Raw genomic sequence first — 20206 nt, forward strand, 5'->3', positions numbered from 1 at the left:
GTACGAATCTGGCACCTGTAGTAACAGTTGTTGCATAATTAGTACTATATAATATTGTGGCCACTTATATGTGACATTATAAAAATATTATTAAGCAAGACTAACTAAAACTAAAGTAAATATCAATTGTATTTTTTTTACAAGAATAAAGTCAAAATTCAAAGAGAAAATGGTGAAATTTAATGAGAGTCATTTTATGAGACATTGTAATATTATAGGAATAAAGTCATAATGAGAAAAATATTTTTTTAAAAAGCAAAAATGAAAAAAAACGACTGTAATTTTACAAGAAGTCACAAAAATTCTAGAGAAAAAAAGTCCCAATTTTACGAGGATAAACTTTCCATATAATGAGGAATTTAACAAATGTAATTTCATGACATCGTTATATTACTAATAAACCAAACATTTTTGGAATATTAGAGGAAAATTATTATGTAAATAATAAAAATATTAAATAATAATGTTAAACAATAATAATAAAATATAATAATAAAAATATTATAGGAACAAAGTCATACTAGTATGAGGGAGAATCTACAAAATGTAATTATGCAGAAGAATTATGCAAGAAGAAAAAAAAAGTACCACTTCCACACGGAATGGGAGAACTTTTTTTCTACTCTATCATGTCAAACATGGCATGGCTGACTTCATGCAGTGTTAAGGTATTGTAATGGAAGGTAATGTCTAAGAGTTTTGTGTCATTACTGCCGCCTAGTGGCCAGAATACTGCATATCACCTGGATTTCAATATGTTTTGACTAATAATAGACCATAGTCTACCACCAAACAGCGCTCATTCCACTTTGTTTGACGGTCCTGACACATGATAGTATTGATCTTCAATTGGTCAGAAAGTTCCTCCAGTGTTGACATGAAGTCACATGGTGGTTTTGTGTGTCCTTGACTGTGTTGGTAAGAGTAGCATGTTTGCATAGTAAGTAATGATTACTTTGGGATATCACTCCCGATCACTCAGTCATCTGCAGCCTGGCTGACACACACCAGCTTCAAGCATCAGCTCCTCTTCTCTTAGTAATGAAGGCGTGTGCTACAGCAGTCTTCTTCCTCTTAGGCTACGTCAGCCATTTTTCTTTAGCATGCCCGCCGCTTTGCAAATGCTACCCGAGAAGAGCTGAGGTGGTCTGCAATAACATTCCTCTGACGGCGTTCCCCTCCGAGGGCCTCCCCAGGAACACCAGCACCCTCACCATTCAGTTCACCAACATCACGTCCATCACCGAGCAGGATCTCCAAGCCACGCCCCACCTGAAGGAGCTCCATTTGTTCAGCAACCGCCTGAGGAACCTCTCCTCGCATCTCCTCAGGGCCGTTCCTCACCTTGTCACTTTGGACCTCACAGGCAACAAATTGACCCACCTACCTGCAGATGTCTTCAGCCATGCTCCTCTTACTAGCTTGGTGCTCAAGAACAACCTAATGGAGGTAGTGGACGCAAGGTGGCTTCCGGACAACTGCAACCTGACTTGGCTGGACTTGTCTGGGAATCGCTTGACTAAAATCCCAGCTGATTTCCTCCAGAAGATGCCACATTTGGAGAACCTCGATCTCTCCAACAACCTCCTGGAGAAGATTTCAGCAAATTCTTTGGATCAGCTCACCAAGCTTGATCGCCTGAATCTACGCAACAACAAGCTGGACGCTCTGGATGCTTCTCTACTTGGTAGCACCCGTAACCTCACCTACTTGTTCCTTTCCAGGAACCAGCTCTCTCACCTCCCTGAGAACATATTCCAAGAGCTCACTCAGCTCCAACATCTCAGCCTGGATGACAACAAGCTGAGCAGCATCCCCACAGGACTGCTGGACCACCTTACGTCTCTAGATGACGAAGGACTGGACTTGACCGCCAACCCCTGGATTTGCGACGGTAAGATGGAGTACCTTTTCAGGTGGCTCCAGAAGTACCAGAAGAAGCTCTTCCTTCCTGAGACCATCACATGTTCTGGTCCACAGTCTCTGAAGACCCGTGCTGTGATGACGCTAACAGAAAGTGATCTAAACATTCAGTCTTAGTCATGAAAACGTGCTACATCATTTGGGCTTTACCGCTATTACAACATTGGTTCTGTTGTTCTTGTGTTGTCTAATATCCTTGTTAATAAACAACCATGTGGTTAAAGAGCTACATTTTCCGTTCTGCTTTCTTATCATCATACAAGTTAACACAAATGTTGAGGAATAAACGCCTTGAAGTGACTGGAATTGTGATTTTAAATTGTAAAATAAACATTTGCACCGTTAAATCACTGCTCTGTACTGGATAGTACAAAAAAACATAAGGATGAAACAGTACCCGCCTGGGTTCAAATCTCCACTAGTAACATCATTGATATTCGTCAGGAAAGGCATCTGGAATATAAAGTGCTTAAGCCAAGTGTATGTGGATCAAAAAGATCAAAAGATTTGCTGTGGCGACTCCGGAATCAGGAAAAAGCCAAAAGAAACAAACAAACAAAAGGATGAAACAGTACCATTCTTTAGTTTTACCCTAGTTAGCATCTGCCACGGTTAGCAGGTTTTTCAGTTAACTTGCATACATTTTCTGGTTAGCGTACAAAATGAAGCGCATCTTGTCGTGTTATTAATACACTTGGATAGTAAGAAAAAACATTAGGATGAAACAGTACCCCCCCCTGGGTTCGAATCTCCACTAGTAACATCATTGGTATTTGTCAGGAAGGGCATCCGGAATATAAAGTGCTCAAGCCAAAATCAGTATGTGGATCAAAAGCTCTACTGTGGAGACTCCGAAATCGGGAAAAAGCCAAAAGAAACAAACAAACAAAAGGATAAAACAGTACCATTCTTTAGTTTTACCCTAGTTAGCGTCTGCCACGGTTAGCAGGTTTTTCAGTTAACTTGCATACATTTTCTGGTTAGCGTACAAAATGAAGCGCATCTTGTCGTGTTATTAATACACTTGGATAGTAAGAAAAAACATTAGGATGAAACAGTACCCCCCCCTGGGTTCGAATCTCCACTAGTAACATCATTGGTATTTGTCAGGAAGGGCATCCGGAATATAAAGTGCTCAAGCCAAAATCAGTATGTGGATCAAAAGCTCTACTGTGGAGACTCCGAAATCGGGAAAAAGCCAAAAGAAACAAACAAACAAAAGGATAAAACAGTACCATTCTTTAGTTTTACCCTAGTTAGCGTCTGCCACGGTTAGCAGGTTTTTCAGTTAACTTGCATACATTTTCTGGTTAGCGTACAAAATGAAGCGCATCTTGTCGTGTTATTAATACACTTGGATAGTAAGAAAAAACATTAGGATGAAACAGTACCCCCCCTGGGTTCGAATCTCCACTAGTAACATCATTGGTATTTGTCAGGAAGGGCATCCGGAATATAAAGTGCTCAAGCCAAAATCAGTATGTGGATCAAAAGCTCTACTGTGGAGACTCCGAAATCGGGAAAAAGCCAAAAGAAACAAACAAACAAAAGGATAAAACAGTACCATTCTTTAGTTTTACCCCAGTTAGCACTGCCATGGTTAGCAGGTTTTTCAGTTAACTTGCATACATTTTCTGGTTAGCGTACAATATGAAGCGCATATTGTCGTGTTATTAATACACTTGCATTGTAAAAAAAAATACATTAGGATGAAACAGTACCCCCCTGGGTTCGAATCTCCACTAGTAACATCATTGGTATTCGTCAGGAAGGGCATCCGGAATATAGAGTGCTCAAGCCAAAATCAGTATGTGGATCAAAAGATGGCGACTCCGAAATCAGGAAAAAGCCAAAAGAAGAAAAAACAAAAGGATGAAACAGTACCATTCACCCCAGTTAGCGTCTGCCATGGTTAGCAGGTTTTCCAGTTAACTTGCATACATTTTCTGGTTAGCGTACAATATGAAGCGCATATTGTTCTGTTATTAATACACTTGCATTGTAAAAAAAAAACCAAAAACATTAGGATGAAACAGTACCCCCCTGGGTTCAACTCTACACTAGTAACATCATTGGTATTCGTCAGGAAGGGCATCTGGAATATAGAGTGCTCAAGCCAAAATCAGTATAAGGATCAAAAGATCCGCTGTGGCGACTCCGAAATCAGGAAAAAGCCAAAAGAAACAAACAAACAAAAGGATGAAACAGTACCCCCCTGGGTTCAACTCTTCACTAGTAACATCATTGGTATTCGTCAGGAAGGGCATCCAGAAAGGGATAAAGCTTTAGTTAGCGTCTGCCACAGTTAGCAGGTTTTTTGGTTAACGTGAATACATTTTCTGATTAGCATACAATAAGAATCACATCTATTAATAAAAAGCATTAGTCCAAATGCGTTCTTAACATCATTTGTATCACAATGTTAATGGTATTACCTGCTCTAGCTAGCTGTAAGAATAACAGGCTACATCCTGCCTTTAGATGTGATGACCTTCGACAGCTTTTTAAATGTTTGCTTAGTTTTGTTTGTCTATTTCAACATCTTGTCCAGACACATGTCCTCATTGCTCCCGTGGAACGCAGACTCATTCGTCAAAAAACAGACATTAAGGTAAGAAATAAGCGATGGCTGACTGAGATTTGAATAATTCTTATATTTGTTTTTTCATTGGTTAAGATGATCTTCAGGCTTCTTCTGATGTGTGCTTTGACGACATGTGGCGTCCATGCTTGCCCACACTTATGTTCCTGTTCCTTTTCACCTTCGGGTGCCGAAGTGGAGTGCAGTGACGCCTCCATGACATACTTTCCTGTGGACGCTTTACCTCCAAACACCACTCGCTTATCCATCCAGTCCACTCAGATCAGCACCATCCAATCGGCTCATCTGAGGGCAGCGCCCCTTCTAAGGACTCTCCAGCTATATCACAACAAACTAGAGAAGCTTCCTTGGGATCTCCTGAGGAATGCTTCCCAGCTGACCACTTTGGATCTCACGGGTAACCATCTTGTACGTTTACCTGCAAAAGTCTTCAAGCAGAAGTCACTACTCAAGCTCCTCCTTAAAAACAACCTCCTTGAAGAAGCCGATGCCGACTGGTTCATGGATAACAGCAGCCTGATTCAGCTCGACATATCAGGGAATCATTTATCCCACATCCCGTCTGCTTTTCTCCACAAGCTGGAACACCTACAACATCTAGACTTGAGTCACAACAACCTTATAGAGCTCCATGCAGGAACATTGAAGAACCTCCACCACTTGGACACTCTTAACCTTGCGAGGAACAAACTAAGCACCCTGAATCCATCGCTTTTTAAGAATACTCGGAAGCTCTCACGACTGTTCCTGCAAGAGAATCATCTCACAGAGCTTCAGCCGACCCTCCTCTCAGGTCTGCAGCACCTTCAGATGCTTCTTCTCAACCAGAACAGGCTTCAAAATCTACCCCAAGACCTGCTGGATGGCAAGAACTCGACTTTCCAGATGATTCTGACGGGAAACCCGTGGTTTTGTGATGAGAAGATGGAGTATCTGTGGAGATGGCTCAACGACCACCCTCACAATGTCTTCTTTTTGGATGAGGTCACTTGCACTGGCCCCGAAATGCTTAAAAACAGACAGGTGGTGTCCTTAACGGAAAATGAACTTAGTCTTGCCAGAAATGTGTAATATTGGGACTAGGTCAAAAAAAGCCAAAACACATATTCTTGTAATCCGTCACTATATTGTCAATATGTGCTCATATGATGAGGTAATAACCACAAAAAATATTGACACAAAAGTGACAAAATTGTAACAAGCCACATTGAGTCATATCAAAATGAATATCAAATTAAAAAGGTCTGGACGCCGACTTTCCAGAGCTATCACTATATTGTCCATATGACGTAATATAATTCCGTAATAACCACAAAAATGATCAGAACAAAAGTGACTAGGTCAAAAATTACAGCAAGCCATATTGAGTCATATTTCAAATTAAAGGTCTTGACGACGGCTTTTCAGATCTTTCACTACATCGTCAATATATGATCATATGATGATGTAATAACCTGAAAAATGATCAGTGAAAAGGCGACTATGTAAAAAAATGGCAATAAGCCTTATTGAGTGATATCTTGATATTTAATCATCGGTCTGTCTCAGGCAATGCCTGTTACGACGGAGTATTAAAATAATCCGATATGCCGAGAATAACGTTACAGATTTACGACAATAAAGTTGCAAATTTACAAGAAAAAAATATACCTTATGTTCCAGGAAACAAGTGCAAAAAGTTTTATTTGTGTAAATGTATGACTTTATTCTCAAAAGGTCAGCCCCCCCCCCCATTTGGTCCTAATAAATAAGACCACTTGTGGTAAAAAAAACTATCCATTTTTTTTCTTCAATTTTTCTGCAAACTTGAAAGACACAGAAGGTAGAGGTTTTTTCGGTATAACTAGCGTATATCTTAAAACAGGCTAATGTGAAAGGTAAACAAAGCACATCAAGTCATATGTCAAATTAAAGGTCTTGATGAGGATGTTACAGATATGTAACTATATTGTCAATATGCCCTAATGTGATTATGAAATAACCCAAAATATTTTATCTTGAAAGGATCACAATGTACGTATATAATCACAAGTAATATGACTAGTTGTTGCCGTACATTTAATACATGCTATATGATGGTGACAGTTTCATTTATTTTTCTATGGGAGTAATTGTCTAAATGCAGTCAGAAATTGAAAAAAAAAAGTTGATTTTTTTTGATGGCTTGAAGGAAATCAGACATCACCACCTCCCAGTTTCTCCTGCTTGCAGCATTGTGTGTCCTGATGTTTTTAATGAGTGTGTGGGAGCGTGTGTGTGGGCTGGAGCAGTGGCTGTATCTTCCAGCTGACCTCTTCAAGACTGTGTGTTGGTTTTTTTTTTGTTTTCTTTTTGCTGCTCTCTAACAATATGAATCCCGTCTTTCCACCATCTCCCAAGAATTGATCACAGGATCGATTCATAAATCTTAAGTACATAAAACCTCCTCACTTATGAAAATGAAATTCATCAGTGAAAAAGCAGGGGGTGGGGGGCGTTTGATGATTTGATGCAGAGTACAGTGAGTGCAAAAGGTGCTTGCGGGAGGTGTTCATAAAGCAAACATGCACCCCCTTCTCTAGAAAGGCTGCATGTGGCAAGGCAGGCAATACATTTCATCTTGTTCTCTGTCTAAAAATGAGCAGGCAGCTTTTGCACTAAATGGGCAGGAAGTGTGTTGACGCCGCCGCCTTCCCTCCTGACATTTTACCGCACCGTTGGCCAGTGGATGATGACTGACTGACACCAGGTTGGGAAAAGGTCAAACGTAAAGTTTTTCGCCAGCTGGAAAATTGTTTTGCTTAGACAATTTGTCCTAAAGGTTATGAAAATGTTTCAAAATGTACAAATCCTGTCGATAAACATCTCACCACTATTTTCAATTCAAATAACACATCTTAGATGCTCGCTAATTCCCTCTTTTACAAGATTTCTGAATTAAATATTTTTACAAAATAACAGCAGCCTTCGCATATATTATATAGTATACATATCTATATACATATACATATTTTTATTAGGGATACTGAGCTATGCAGTCTCAGGGCCACGTAAAAAAATCGAAGAATAAATTCATAAATGTACGAGAAAAATCACTTGCTTACACAAAAGTCCCTCGTAAATTTACACATTTTTTTCTCAAAAATTTACAACTTTATTCTTGTTAATGTACAACTTTTTTCCCATTAATTTACGACTTTTTTCTCATTAATTTACGACTTTAATCTCGGAATCTGAGATTTTTTTCCCTGATGTGGCCATAACACACCATTGTAATACAGTGACATTCTTTATTATTGAATTATTATCATTATTATTGTGAATTTTACATTAATGCATATTTTCAATTATTTATTATTACCATTATAAGAAAAAGTTGTCAGAAATCTACTTGCATTAAACCATACCAAGTCATACCTCATATTAAAGGCCATGACAAGAGCTTTCTAAATATTCCATTATTTTGCCATTATATATTTTTATATTGACACAATGACCAAAAAAATATATATTTGGATTTTCTGTTAGAAAATGTTACACATGCTCATCGCTTACTATTTATCCAAACCGGCCAACTGCTTCTAAAAAGCATCAGGAAGCATTTCTTAGATTTTTCCTTCAACAATTTTCCTGTTCGATCCAGGTTGAAAGGAGAAAAGGGGCTCATTAAAATGTAACCTGAAGGTGCAGGAGAGGCTTCACACTGAGGCAGCCTACCGATGGACGCAATTAACATGCACGCTTGTTCCCGCTGAGTCCCTTTTATATTTGATCAACCCTCCCACACATTGGGACTCAAACCTGTGCGCGTGTTCAGGGGCTGTGGAGCACGCTCTGTGGCTGTAATCATTTGCAGCATGGAGTGGAGGCGATGAGTGTGGAAACAGCAACAACATCCCATGCATTAACCTCTATGTGCATCCATCACTGTAACGCATTACATGCGTTGCATTCATGCTGGCTCATAAATCATGGCTCTCTATGCTTGACAATACAAACTAAAGGGAGGCTTTAAAAAAAAAGTGCTGTTATCTCATTACTGACACAGAGGACCGAGGTCGCTTCCACAACGGCATGATTATAAAGGCTCTCAAGGGAATAATAGGCCATTAGGAGGCTACTGTTCGCCGGTGCATGCTGCATGTGTTTAAAAACTATACATGTTTTTTTTTTTGCTTTGACTGAGTGTGACACGTGGACAAAGCTTTAATGAAGACATTTTACTCTCATTGACTCAATACGGACAGTCAAAAGGCTCAAAGAGAGAAACTGGAAGGCTCCAAGATGGAGACTGAACCGCAATACAACGGGTAGGGCAATGTGACGGAAAATTTGGACAGGCAAAAATCCTGATTGACTTAATTTTTTGTTTCCGGGCAGCACGGTGATCGAGTGGTTAGTGCGAAGACCTCACAGCTAGGAGACCAGGGTTCAATTCCACCCTCGGCCATCTCTGTGTGGGTTTTCTCCGGGTACTCCGGTTTCCTCCCACATTCCAAAAACATGCTAGGTTAATTGGCGACTCCAAATTGTCCATAGGTATGAATGTGAGTGTGAATGGTTGTTTGTCTATATGTGCCCTGTGATTGGCTGGCGACCAGTCCAGGGTGTACTCTGCCTCTCGCCCACAGACAGCTGGGATAGGCTCCAGCACCCCCCACGACCCTTGTGAGGATAAGCGGTAGAAAATGAATGAATGAATGAATTTTTAGTTTCCAGTTTTTTGCAAAAACAAAAACAAATTTAAGTGGATGTAAAAAATTTTGGGGAGTAACATACAGTGGAAACTGATGCATACTGAACCACAACTGAAGCAATTTATCCTTTGCAGACACCCAAATATATGAAGAAAAACATTTTCTATCGACAATAATTATAGTTTTACATGCAGAAAACAATAGGAAAGTGGTGGGTCCTTTAGCAGTTATACTCAAAAAAAACTGAGTCACAAATACTTTGTTTGGGTGCTCGAATTCACAAAATGATACGTCTTTTTGTCTGGGCTTTTTCCCCTCAGGGGTCGCCACAACAATAAACCGCCTCCATCCAACCCTGTCTTCCGCACCAACTACCCTCATGTCCTCCTTCACTACATCCATAAACCTCCTCTTTGGTCTTCCTCTATGCCTCCTACCTGGCAGCATCCTTCTACCAATATATTCACTATCTCTCCTCTGGACATGTCCCAACCATCTCAGTCTGGCCGATAACTGACTTTATCTCCAAGGCCTCTAACATGTAATGTCCCTCTGATGTACTTGTTCCTGATCCTATCCATCCTGGTCACTCCCAATGAGAACCTCAGCATCCTCATCTCTGCTTCCTGTGTTTTCCTCAGTGGCACTGTCTAGACCAAACAACATGGCTGGTCTCACCACAGTTTTGTATTTTTTTTCATACAGTACAGGAAAAGTGGACTAGTTTTTCTGCGCAATGTTGTATGATAACTGACACAAGGAACAAAAACCGGTGCAAAAAACGAATCATACGGAACATTACATGTTCCACTGTAATGTTGAATAAATGAACCAGTCATTGCCGTCAGAGCCCTTTTAATCCCTTTGTTCCTACATAATGATATACCGCTCTAAAGTTTTCATGAATTTTCCAACCTAGCTCACCTTGTGCTGTCAGGACTTCGACGTAAGAAATAAAGCACAAGTTCATTACAGCGACACCTCACTGACACTAATGAACATTGTAAAAGTTGCATACAATTCTGGATCTTGGAGGTTCCTGTGTGACCGATGTTGACTTATTCTGTCTTTGGACATTGATTTCTCCAAGCCGAGTGATCATTCACATAGACCCACACCGGGGACAACCTGCCCTGACAGACTTTAATTACCCCCCAAGCATTAAAAAAAAGGTCAGCACGCAGCATTTCATCGGCAACTGACATCTAAATCTCCTCCATGGCTCCTCACATCCCGTGCCACAAGTTATTTAGGTCCGCTAACGATTGTTTCACTCTGATGGGATAGGGATTATCATCCGGCAGGGGCAGGGGCTTTATGCAGCGTCTATAAAAGACCTTTCACCTGTTGTTGGCCTGCTGTGCTTTTTGATGCCGCAGCGTGCTATACTGGCTCCCAGGCCGCAGGAAGAAGGTCAAGGCAACAGAGGAAGCTCATGTGTCAATGTTTCTGAGGCAGACTGAGATAAAGGGTCCGAAGAAGTATGGGCATTCATTGAACAGCATATTGATCCGTTTTATTTGACATGTGGCTTGAAAGACCTGGTTCAGGACACGGTATTTCTTCAATGCTGACATGGGGCTTGGTCTTAAACCTCTTAACATGCAGACCATGCACTTCTTTACCATGGACACACACACACACACACACACACATACATCAGTTCAGGTTGGCTGTAGTTGGAAGGGTTGGGTAAATCCAAGCACAAGTTGGCCCTCATCCTAAGTGAAACCTTTACTGTAACTCCAAACCTCACTCCAAACCAAACCCTAAACCTAGATTTTGTTCTGGCCCTGACTGGAGCTCTAACCAAACTGAAACATAAGCCTAAATGTCACCTTAACCCAACACCAATACCTGATCATGGAACTTAGTCTAAATGAAACCTCACCCTAAAGTCCAAATTAGGGTAAGGTTGCGTTAGGGTTAGGTCTATTTGTTAGGACATGGGTTAAGTTTTGGGTTTTGTTTGGCATTCGAGTTTAGGAATTTATTTGAAGTTTGGTCTAAGCTTGTGGTTACTAACTCGAATCCTAGACTTAACTTTAAATGTAAACCTAAACTCTAATTGAAATCCGAACTGAAAATAAGACCCTACTCCGAGATCTAACTCTAACACCTACAACATCAACTCTAAAACCAAAATCTTAACCTAAACCATAAAACTCAAACCAAAACCATTCCCCTAAAACCCTAACTGAACTAAATCAAAAACCTAATCCTCACTCAAAACAAACCCTAACCCCCTAAAAATAGCCTCAACCCGATACCAAACATCAAACCCAATCCTAAAACCAACCCTAATTCAAACCAAAACCCTAGACGTAATTGTAATCATTGTTCTAACCAGTCTTTCTTCTGAACCTAGTCCTCTAAACCCAGAATAATCTCAACTACTACTTCTAGTGTCACAAATCGACATCTGTTTCCAAATGTTTGCCGTTTCCCTGATCCAAATAATTAGCTAGCGCAGGACGCCACTTTCAGTTAGTCACTTCGATGGTTCATAACAATAATGCAAAGCCATGTTGCTCTATTCATTTTCTTTGAAAACAAAGCTTCTTAGAATAATTGCACTACACAGATCAATAGTCCATCCCAGGGGAGGGCGGTACAGTAAGTCTAATGAAGCCCTCGCTGAGTATTGTTTTTAATTTAAGAGATGCTGCTTTCAATTAATTGTGATGGTTGGTGCTATTGAACAAGGGCGTTTTCCACTTCGATGACACACTGGTGTCTCTCTTTGGCCCCCCTTTTGGTCTCCAAGGCCAGTTTTCCTTAATGAGACATCCACACACACATATCAGCTGAAACATGGATGATGTCCTCATAAAGCAAGAAGAAAGAAATAACGTTTTCATTTTAGGACACCGTTGCGTGATTTCCTGTTCAGTATGCGAGCTGTGATGCACAAGAGAGCCGTTTCCTTCTTTTATGTGCCAGCTGATCTTTGGATCCCACCAATGAAATTCATTTGCGAACAAAGTCGAGCAATGGATGGATTGATTTTGGAATAAAAGCGAGGTGGCTTTAAAACAAGCCTCTGCTTTCAATGATTCATTAGGCTGTCAGACCTCAAAGAGTAAATTTACTCCTTTCTTGGCAGGAAGGTGCAAGGTGTTCACTCCTGCTGTCAGATAAGGAAAAGCACCTTAGCTAACATTTTCTTTGGCTGACATTTGAAGCAATTAACAGGGACAAACACACGAGGAATCCACATTTATTTACATATATGTTGAATGGGATTGGATAAAAAATGCCTTTAATTTAGTGCAAGCAAGGAGGTGGGAGGGAATGTTGCTCCAGGTGTTGAAGATGGCTTCATGGAGGACATCCGCTGCCTGGAACTGATGTCTATTTATGTAAACGTCCCCTGCAATCCATCCCCAAATGTTCTCAATTGGATTTAGATCAGGGGTCTCAAACTCAATTTACTTGGGGGCCACTGGAGCTTGGGTCTGGGTGAGACTGGGCCGCATGAGGTTTTCCAAAAAAAAAAAAAATGACGCATTTATTAAAAACAAAAAAATTTTAAAAACTTCGCTTTCGTTCCAATTTTCTACAAGAAAAGCTCTGATAAAACATTCCACTGTTCTCAAATATCTTACTTTTTACTTTTTTACACAAAATAAGATGAAAAATAAATAAACAAATCAAGAATAAAGAAAATCAATCAATCAATCGGTAATAAATAAATAAATATAATAATAATAATAAAACGGCAAATAATAAAAACTTAAGAAACCACATATAGTTGGTGGGTAGACAAATTATTTTTTTCAGATTAAAATGAACAAAACATTATTAGAGCCCTGTAGACATGACAAAACACGACTATAGTCACATTTATACGCTTTTTATTTACAACATATTGCGCAACTGCAGGGTCTTGAGACACATGCTAACTCGCAAAAGCTAGCGACCTAAACGGTAGCCTTCAAGTTATTTCCTTTAAACTTAAATAGCCAAAAACTTACCACTTCCACAAGGATAGGGAGGATAACTATTGACAGTTATTTAACCTTTAACATGAACATTAATCAAACGTAATAATTTTTTCTGGGTACATGATACCATACGGGCATCCCGGATCATGATGGCGTGTGGATAACACCTCAGGTGGAATTAAGACCATCAAGATTACATTTTGCTCTTGTGCAAATTCCAAATGCTCAATTTTGAAGACATTTTAAAGACCCTTCTCTCTCAGGTGCCATCTGATGTTTTTTGGACTGGACTCGGCACCAGTATCAACCTTCATTTGGTCCAAGCATGATCAAGTGTCTTGATGGACAGCCGATCAGATCCTCCGCTGGCCACAATTAAAGGCCTGCTGCACTGTCCAAATACTTCTGTCGCTAACTGGAGTCATATACAAAGATTGGCACTATGCTAAATAATGTGATTTAGTGGTGACAAGGAACCTGAGCTGCATTCATGAGTGCATGATGCCAGCAGATCTTATTTATTCAAGGACTTTTGCATTTGCACAATTGCTTCTTGGGCTGCAAGGGTAAGCGTTTTATGAACAAATGTAAACAATCACCGGCCACTCCATTAGGTCCAATACAAGGGATGCTTTAATTTTAAAGATAAGTTTAGTAAACAACAAAACTACCACAAAGAGAAGATCGTCGAAGCATAAGGAATCATTCAGCAGTTTCTCGGGCCCTTTGGTGCATGTCAATGCAAGCAGAGAGGTCGTTTACACGCGAGCAAATCTCATCAAGATGAGTTTGAATTCTCTATTTCACATAAAAGGCTCCCTCATTCCTCCTTTGATTACAGCCTGGGTAAAAAAAAAACAAAAAACAATGAGGCTGTAACTCGCCTCCCGAATGTGAAGATAACCAAGCTTATGCCACTTTGTCCCCCACAGGTTCATATCTTTTTCATTAAAAGAAGACTTGATGAGGTCATATATAACGTTGCTAATCTGTTAGCAGTAAACAGCGAAGCAGCTTTACAGTGGGGATCCATCATGTTTTTGACAAACACACATTTCTGTGGATTTTTATGATTCTGGCTGAACGTTTTATTTTCCCCCACAACAACTTTGAAAGCAGTGATAAAAAAAAGTGAGCACACCGGTGTTAAAGTTAGTTTTTACAGAACCTGTATCTTCTCAAGACTGGACAACAGCAACACCATTGGGGTCTACACACAGGTCTCCTACCCAGTTGGATGTACCCTGAACACCTCCCCAGCTCCACCTCCTGGGAAGTCAGGAGAAACTCTGAGGATGGAGGCGTAATTGCGTCATAAAAAGTACATTTTCCGCATGTATTTGTTTTTCCGATTGCCGCATCATACGTATCTCATGAGTTTAGCTTTCAATCCTGTTTTTCCTATATTACACAAGCGCTTGATTAGTCCTGGTAATAGTTTTCTCGCTGATGGAATCAAAGCTGCTCCAGGGTACATTTTAACCACTCGTTCAGTACACAACCTGGAACACGCTATCTCATCCTATTCTTCTGGAAAGCGACATGAGGGTGATTATTTCTTCTTTTTTTTTTCCTACAGCAGAGAATAAATCCCAAACGGAGGCTACACTTGGGGGCAGGCTGCCAAAGCTATTCATGCACACATTATTATTCAAATGAAAGTGTTTGACCAGTTTATGGATAGGAATCCATTTAAATGTCTCATTTGTAGCGCCTCAGGACTCACGAGAAGAGCAATCAGTCTCCTTTTATCTTATCTTTTGTCTTAGTACTAGAATGTGTTTCATTAAAGCAGCACTATGTAACAATTGCACTTTAAATGACTTCCATAAGGATGGAATAGCATCTTTAACATTGGATCACCTACTTTAGTGGTCTGTAATATTGGTTGAGCATTGTGTATGTTTAGCAAACTGAACATCAAAATCCAATTGTTTATATATTTATATTTCATGAGGTAAACCTTAATTATTTTTATTAAATTACATTCCATTCAATACCTTTTGCCTTTCTCATATATTACACAAAATGTTCAACAGCACTAGAAGACACTGCTCTAGCTCGGTGCTAGCGTTATTTTTGCCTAAATGCTTGTACAAACTTTGCTGCATACATGAATTATCTTTTTTTTTTTTGAAAGCATGTTAACCTGCCCCCCCAAAAATTCAAAAAATATAATTTTTATATATCTGAGAAAATATAAAAGACTACAGTAGGAAGCTGCGCTAGCTTCAGTGCTAACATTATTTTGACTAGTGAGGGCTAGTCAGCGCTTGTACAAATCTTGCCATATAAATAATGATCTTTTTTTTTTAAAAAAAAGGTATGTTAACCTTCCCAAAATCCGTAAAAATTGAACAAATATATTATTTTAAGATAGAGAAAATATAAAACAGTACAGTAGTAAGCTGTGCTAGCTTCAGTGCTAACATTATCTTGACTAGTGAGGGTACAGCGCTTGTACAAACTTTGCCCTCTAAATAAATAATTATATATTTTTTAAAAGTCATTTTAACCTTCCAAAAATCCATAAAAATTAAAAGAAATTGTATTTATTTATTTATATAATTTTAAAAAGTTTTTTTTCCAACCCATTTGCTACCAAAGCCATATTTATACATCTTTTCCATTTTCTTGCGCAAGAGGCACAGAGAGGCGATGATACAACTCCTCAATAGAAGACAGCATGTATGGTACATTATATAAGAACTCAGCCTGCATATTTCCTATTGAAATACACGCTCTGCAGCAACCAGGAAGTGAAAAGGCATCTCACCGTATTGTGTAAAGGAGGTTACACATTGAAGGGAATTTTTAATGCGCACGAGCGTGGGCCAAACTCAGTTCAGTAGCAATTTTTTTTTTAAATGTACATAGTTTGCGGTGTTATGTCATGTAAAACAACCACTTTTTGTGTTATGCTGTTTACACATTACATGTATATATGGATAAATTTGTGCCAAAGTGAAAGCTATGCTTGAAACGTGTCTTTAAATCACCATTGCAACAACAGTCCTGTAAGACGAGACAGGGGGTAAAGTGCTGTCATGTGACTATGCACACAGCGTGGTAATGTGTCATCATCAGAAAACAATGAGAGGTGCAGGTCAGCTGGCAGGAATTATATTGCCTACGTAGGCAAACATTGCTTTTCAAATATGCTGCTGTGTCATTGTTGTCCACCCTCACTCCTGTAACTCAAGATAGCTTTACTTAGTGTCCAATGAAGCACACTGTCAGTATATTGTCACAAGAACTATATTTATGTCGATTGGAAAGTGCCACATGAACAGCAACGTTATCTTCCAGTAATGATTATTTTTGGCTGAAAGTATATATTTATGCGCCCACAGAATGCCTCAGACGAGCAACACGTGGGTGTGAAAATAGTGATTATCCAACACGTACATGCATGCTACTGTGCACTGGAGGCGATGCTTGTAACGAGCGCTTGTGAATCTATATTTGAACCTGAAGATGCATGTTTTATTTGCATAATGTCCCCTGCACCTTTACCCCCTCCGCCCTCGCACAATGTGGGCCTTTGACATTCCGGCTCCACCTGTCACACCGCACAAAGGCCTTTCTCTAAGGCTGCTGGTCAGCCGAGATAGTCCGGTCCTGTTTGGAAAACGAGTGGGCGGACGGCGTGTGTACATTGAACTCACGTGTGATCTTTATTTCAGCCTGCAGCCCAGTGGAGGTGCAACAAACAAGCAGTGGCCAGCAGGAGGTCACTGTGTGAAGGCAGAGAGGCCAATATCGACAGCGATATAATGCAGGGGTGTCCAAACCAGTTCCACTGAGGGCCACAAAGTGACAAATGAAAGGATGCAAGAGCCACTTTGATATTTTCGAAAGCAACACATGTACATATGCTAAGACGTTATATACAAAAAAAACTGCATATCAGCTTTATCAGATAGATGAAAAAGCTTTTTTTTAGGGATGTCCGATAATTATCAGCATAAAAATGTGATATCGGTTGACATCAGTATCAGAAATACTGTAAACAACATATGTGTTCATTCCACCACAAGTGATATGTCATGTTACACATCGGTATCGGTATCAGAAATTGATATCGGCATATAGATTCCGGATCAGATTCGGAATCCAATACCGAAATTAAAAACAAACATTTTAAAAAGATACATCGCCGTTTGTTATCAACTCCTATACAGTACACCGCTTGCAGCGAGTGTGACCAATCACAGCGGAGTGGGCGTGCCTGCAGGCGGTCTGTGGGTGGAATAAATTAAAACTGACTGTTTTTGCGGGAACTACAAAATCCAAATAAATACAGCTGAATAGGTGCAGATTTTGGAAGAACTATAAAGCTTTATGTGCTGGTTATCGTGTGTAGCTGCTCGATAGGAGTCCACGACTCTGAAAAATTACCATAATAAGTCCCCTTTAATATTTTGACTTTATTCTTGTTAAAAAAAATCAGTTTTCATGCTTAATAATATTTTAATAAAATGTGCCACAGGCCAATAAAAAAACAGCCAAGGGCCACAAATGGACCCGGACGCACTTCGGACCTCTGATCTAAGGAATACGTTTATATTCACAAAAAGGTGTCATGTGCATGCCTTGCCAGTAGATGGCAGTGTCTCCATATACAACATAAGCACCAACTTTGTGTGTATTTGTAGCATTAGTGTTTTATGCTATGGAGGACCAAAACTGCCAAAATAATAAATAAATAAATAAATAAAAGTGGAAATAAAAACAAACAAAAAAAAAAATTAAATACAAAAAAATAAATATAAATGGAAATAAAAACAAAAAAAATATTTTTGAATCTTGTTTTTTTATTTTTGTATTTATTTATATATTTTTTATTTTTGTTTTTATTTCCATTTATATTTATTTTTTGTATTTAATTTTTTGATTTTTTTTTTCATTTTTGTTTTTATTTTCACTTTTATTTATTTATTATTTTGGCAGTTTTGGTCCTCATAGAAATGCAGAAGGAAAACTATTCAAATGAGGGGGCGGTCCTAAGTTTGTCTTGGGTTGAACTGTTCGCCTATTGGTTGATCGACATGTGAGTGCAAAAATCGACTAGGTATGCCTGCAAACGGCCACAGCAAGAGGAAGTATACAGGGAGAAAAGTATACATTTACCGGGACAATAATGGCGGGGTCCACCAGGAAGTCGGTGTCCGAGCTTCTCAGGGACGCTGCCAATCGTTAGGATGATTTGGAACGTGGTAAGTATGAAACAGCGTCGCCCTCTGAGTCTGTTGTTTCATTTGTGTGAATTAACTGCTCCAATAAGGCTGCCACCCGGAAAAGCAGGTAATCCAGGGAAGCATTATCCGAAATATCTGCCCGCCATTGAGAGTGGTGTGGTGACTTCCTCTTGCTGTGGCTGTTTGCAGGCATACCTAGTCGATTTTCGCACTCACATGTCGATCAACCAATAGGCGAACAGTTCAACCCAAGGCACACTTAGGACCGCCCCCTCATTTGAATAGTTTTTCCTTCTGCATTTCAAGCTGACATTGTCTGCAGCATGAAATAAATACATATGAGAGCAGAGTGCTTTTATTTATTTATTGATATGTAATTCTATTTATATATTTATTTTTGTATTTATTTTTAATTTTTGAATCTTGTTTTTTATTTTTGTATTTATTTTTGCTTTTATTTATTTATTTATATATTTTTTTATTTTTGTTTTTATTTCCATTTATATTTATTTTTTGTATTTAATTTTTTGATTTCTTTTTTTCATTTTTGTTTTTATTTCCACTTTTATTTATTTATTTATTTATTTATTATTTTGGCAGTTTTGGTCCTCCATATTATGCTGCCACTCGTGGATTGATTATACATTTTTCAATTTATTCACGATGAGTGTTACTGGTCAGAGATGCCGTATAAAGGGGGAAATCAGGACAATCTCAAGGTCCCTTGACTGCCAGGGGCCCCGAAAAATAGGTCCTCACTAGTAAAATTACTAATTAATAAATGGGGAGGGGAGGTTATATGAGAAAACGGACCATAAAATCACCTTAATTTACACAAAAATATATTTGACTTACTTTTTGGAGATAAGTCGTGAAACTTCCAGAGGATGGGACGGCTTCTTTAAGGAGACTTTGGCGAACTTCCACGTTCAGAAAGGTTGCTCCCTTCCGTTGAATTCTATAGCTTTCTGACTGTCACACACACATAATGGTGTGTGTTAGCTACATGGCTTAGCTGTCGTTTGACGGGAGCCTCCAAAAACTCACCATACTCGGCCAAGTGTTGTTCTTCATATTCTTTTTACACCAGTATGTTCGTAGATTAGATTCCACACCTCAGACGTGAACAGCGACACTGCCAAAGATGGTAGTGAGGGTAAAGACACTACACTGCACGAAAAGGTCGCTGCGCCTGCAATATTAGTGCTAGCTAGCCACAGGTTCTTTTTGTTGGCATATGCCAATCACACGATTTTCGCCGGAAATCAGCTGTTACTGAGAGGTGGCCAAGCTATCCTCATTTATACACCTATTAGCATCTATGCTAGCACCTTAAAGAATTTTTAACCACAATCTATTTTATTTTCAACCGTGATCTTCATTAAACATGTTTATTTCAATACTCTGTATCACCATATTTTGCTTTGTTACGACACAACAGCCGTTTTTTTAATTAATGTCCAAGAGCAATGATTATTAACAAGCGCTACTGTCACAGCCTTAACCCACACTTAACAACTCTCTAACATGCCGGTTCTGCCTCACTTCCTGTCCGTCACCCCTTTTCCTTCCCAACCCCGGAACATGTATCTCCATGGCAACATATGCAAATACAACACATAACACATAACACCCCTAAGGGTCATTACAATATTTATTGGAACAAATTTCTTATACATTGGAAAACCTAAACGTACGTCACACGTAAAGAAGAAGAAGAAACCAGAGAGAAATGTATTTTAACTTTTATCCAATACAGTCCACATCAGGGCCGAGAGGAGGCAGTGACTCACTTGGTATGGTACATTATCACTACCTACAGGACTGGGGTGGAACAGCATCACCATTATATCGATC

General features: G+C 39.3%; 2 protein-coding genes across 2 annotated transcripts; both read left to right on the plus strand.

Moving 5' to 3' along the window:
* The first annotated feature begins 983 nt into the window (after positions 1-983).
* Positions 984-2150, plus strand: LOC131106941 (uncharacterized). The gene has a single exon (XM_058056502.2). It carries the CDS (start codon positions 1042-1044, stop codon positions 2038-2040), a length of 999 nt encoding a protein of 332 aa, XP_057912485.2. The 5' UTR covers positions 984-1041; the 3' UTR covers positions 2041-2150.
* A 2416-nt stretch (positions 2151-4566) lies between these two features.
* LOC131106942 (uncharacterized) lies at positions 4567-5834 on the plus strand. The gene has a single exon (XM_058056504.2). The coding sequence runs from the start codon at positions 4601-4603 to the stop codon at positions 5594-5596; it is 996 nt and encodes a 331-aa protein (XP_057912487.2). The 5' UTR covers positions 4567-4600; the 3' UTR covers positions 5597-5834.
* The last annotated feature ends 14372 nt before the right edge of the window (positions 5835-20206 follow it).

The sequence above is a fragment of the Doryrhamphus excisus genome, linkage group LG19 (assembly GCF_037039965.1).
Source record: "Doryrhamphus excisus strain RoL-2023G ecotype Guam linkage group LG19, RoL_Dexc_Guam_v1.1, whole genome shotgun sequence".
NCBI classification, from domain to species: Eukaryota; Metazoa; Chordata; class Actinopteri; order Syngnathiformes; family Syngnathidae; genus Doryrhamphus; species Doryrhamphus excisus.

Bases quoted from the DNA above. Each gene is read 5' to 3' on its own strand.
- LOC131106941 (XM_058056502.2), top strand. From the start codon at position 1,042: ATGAAGGCGTGTGCTACAGCAGTCTTCTTCCTCTTAGGCTACGTCAGC.
- LOC131106942 (XM_058056504.2), top strand. From the start codon at position 4,601: ATGATCTTCAGGCTTCTTCTGATGTGTGCTTTGACGACATGTGGCGTC.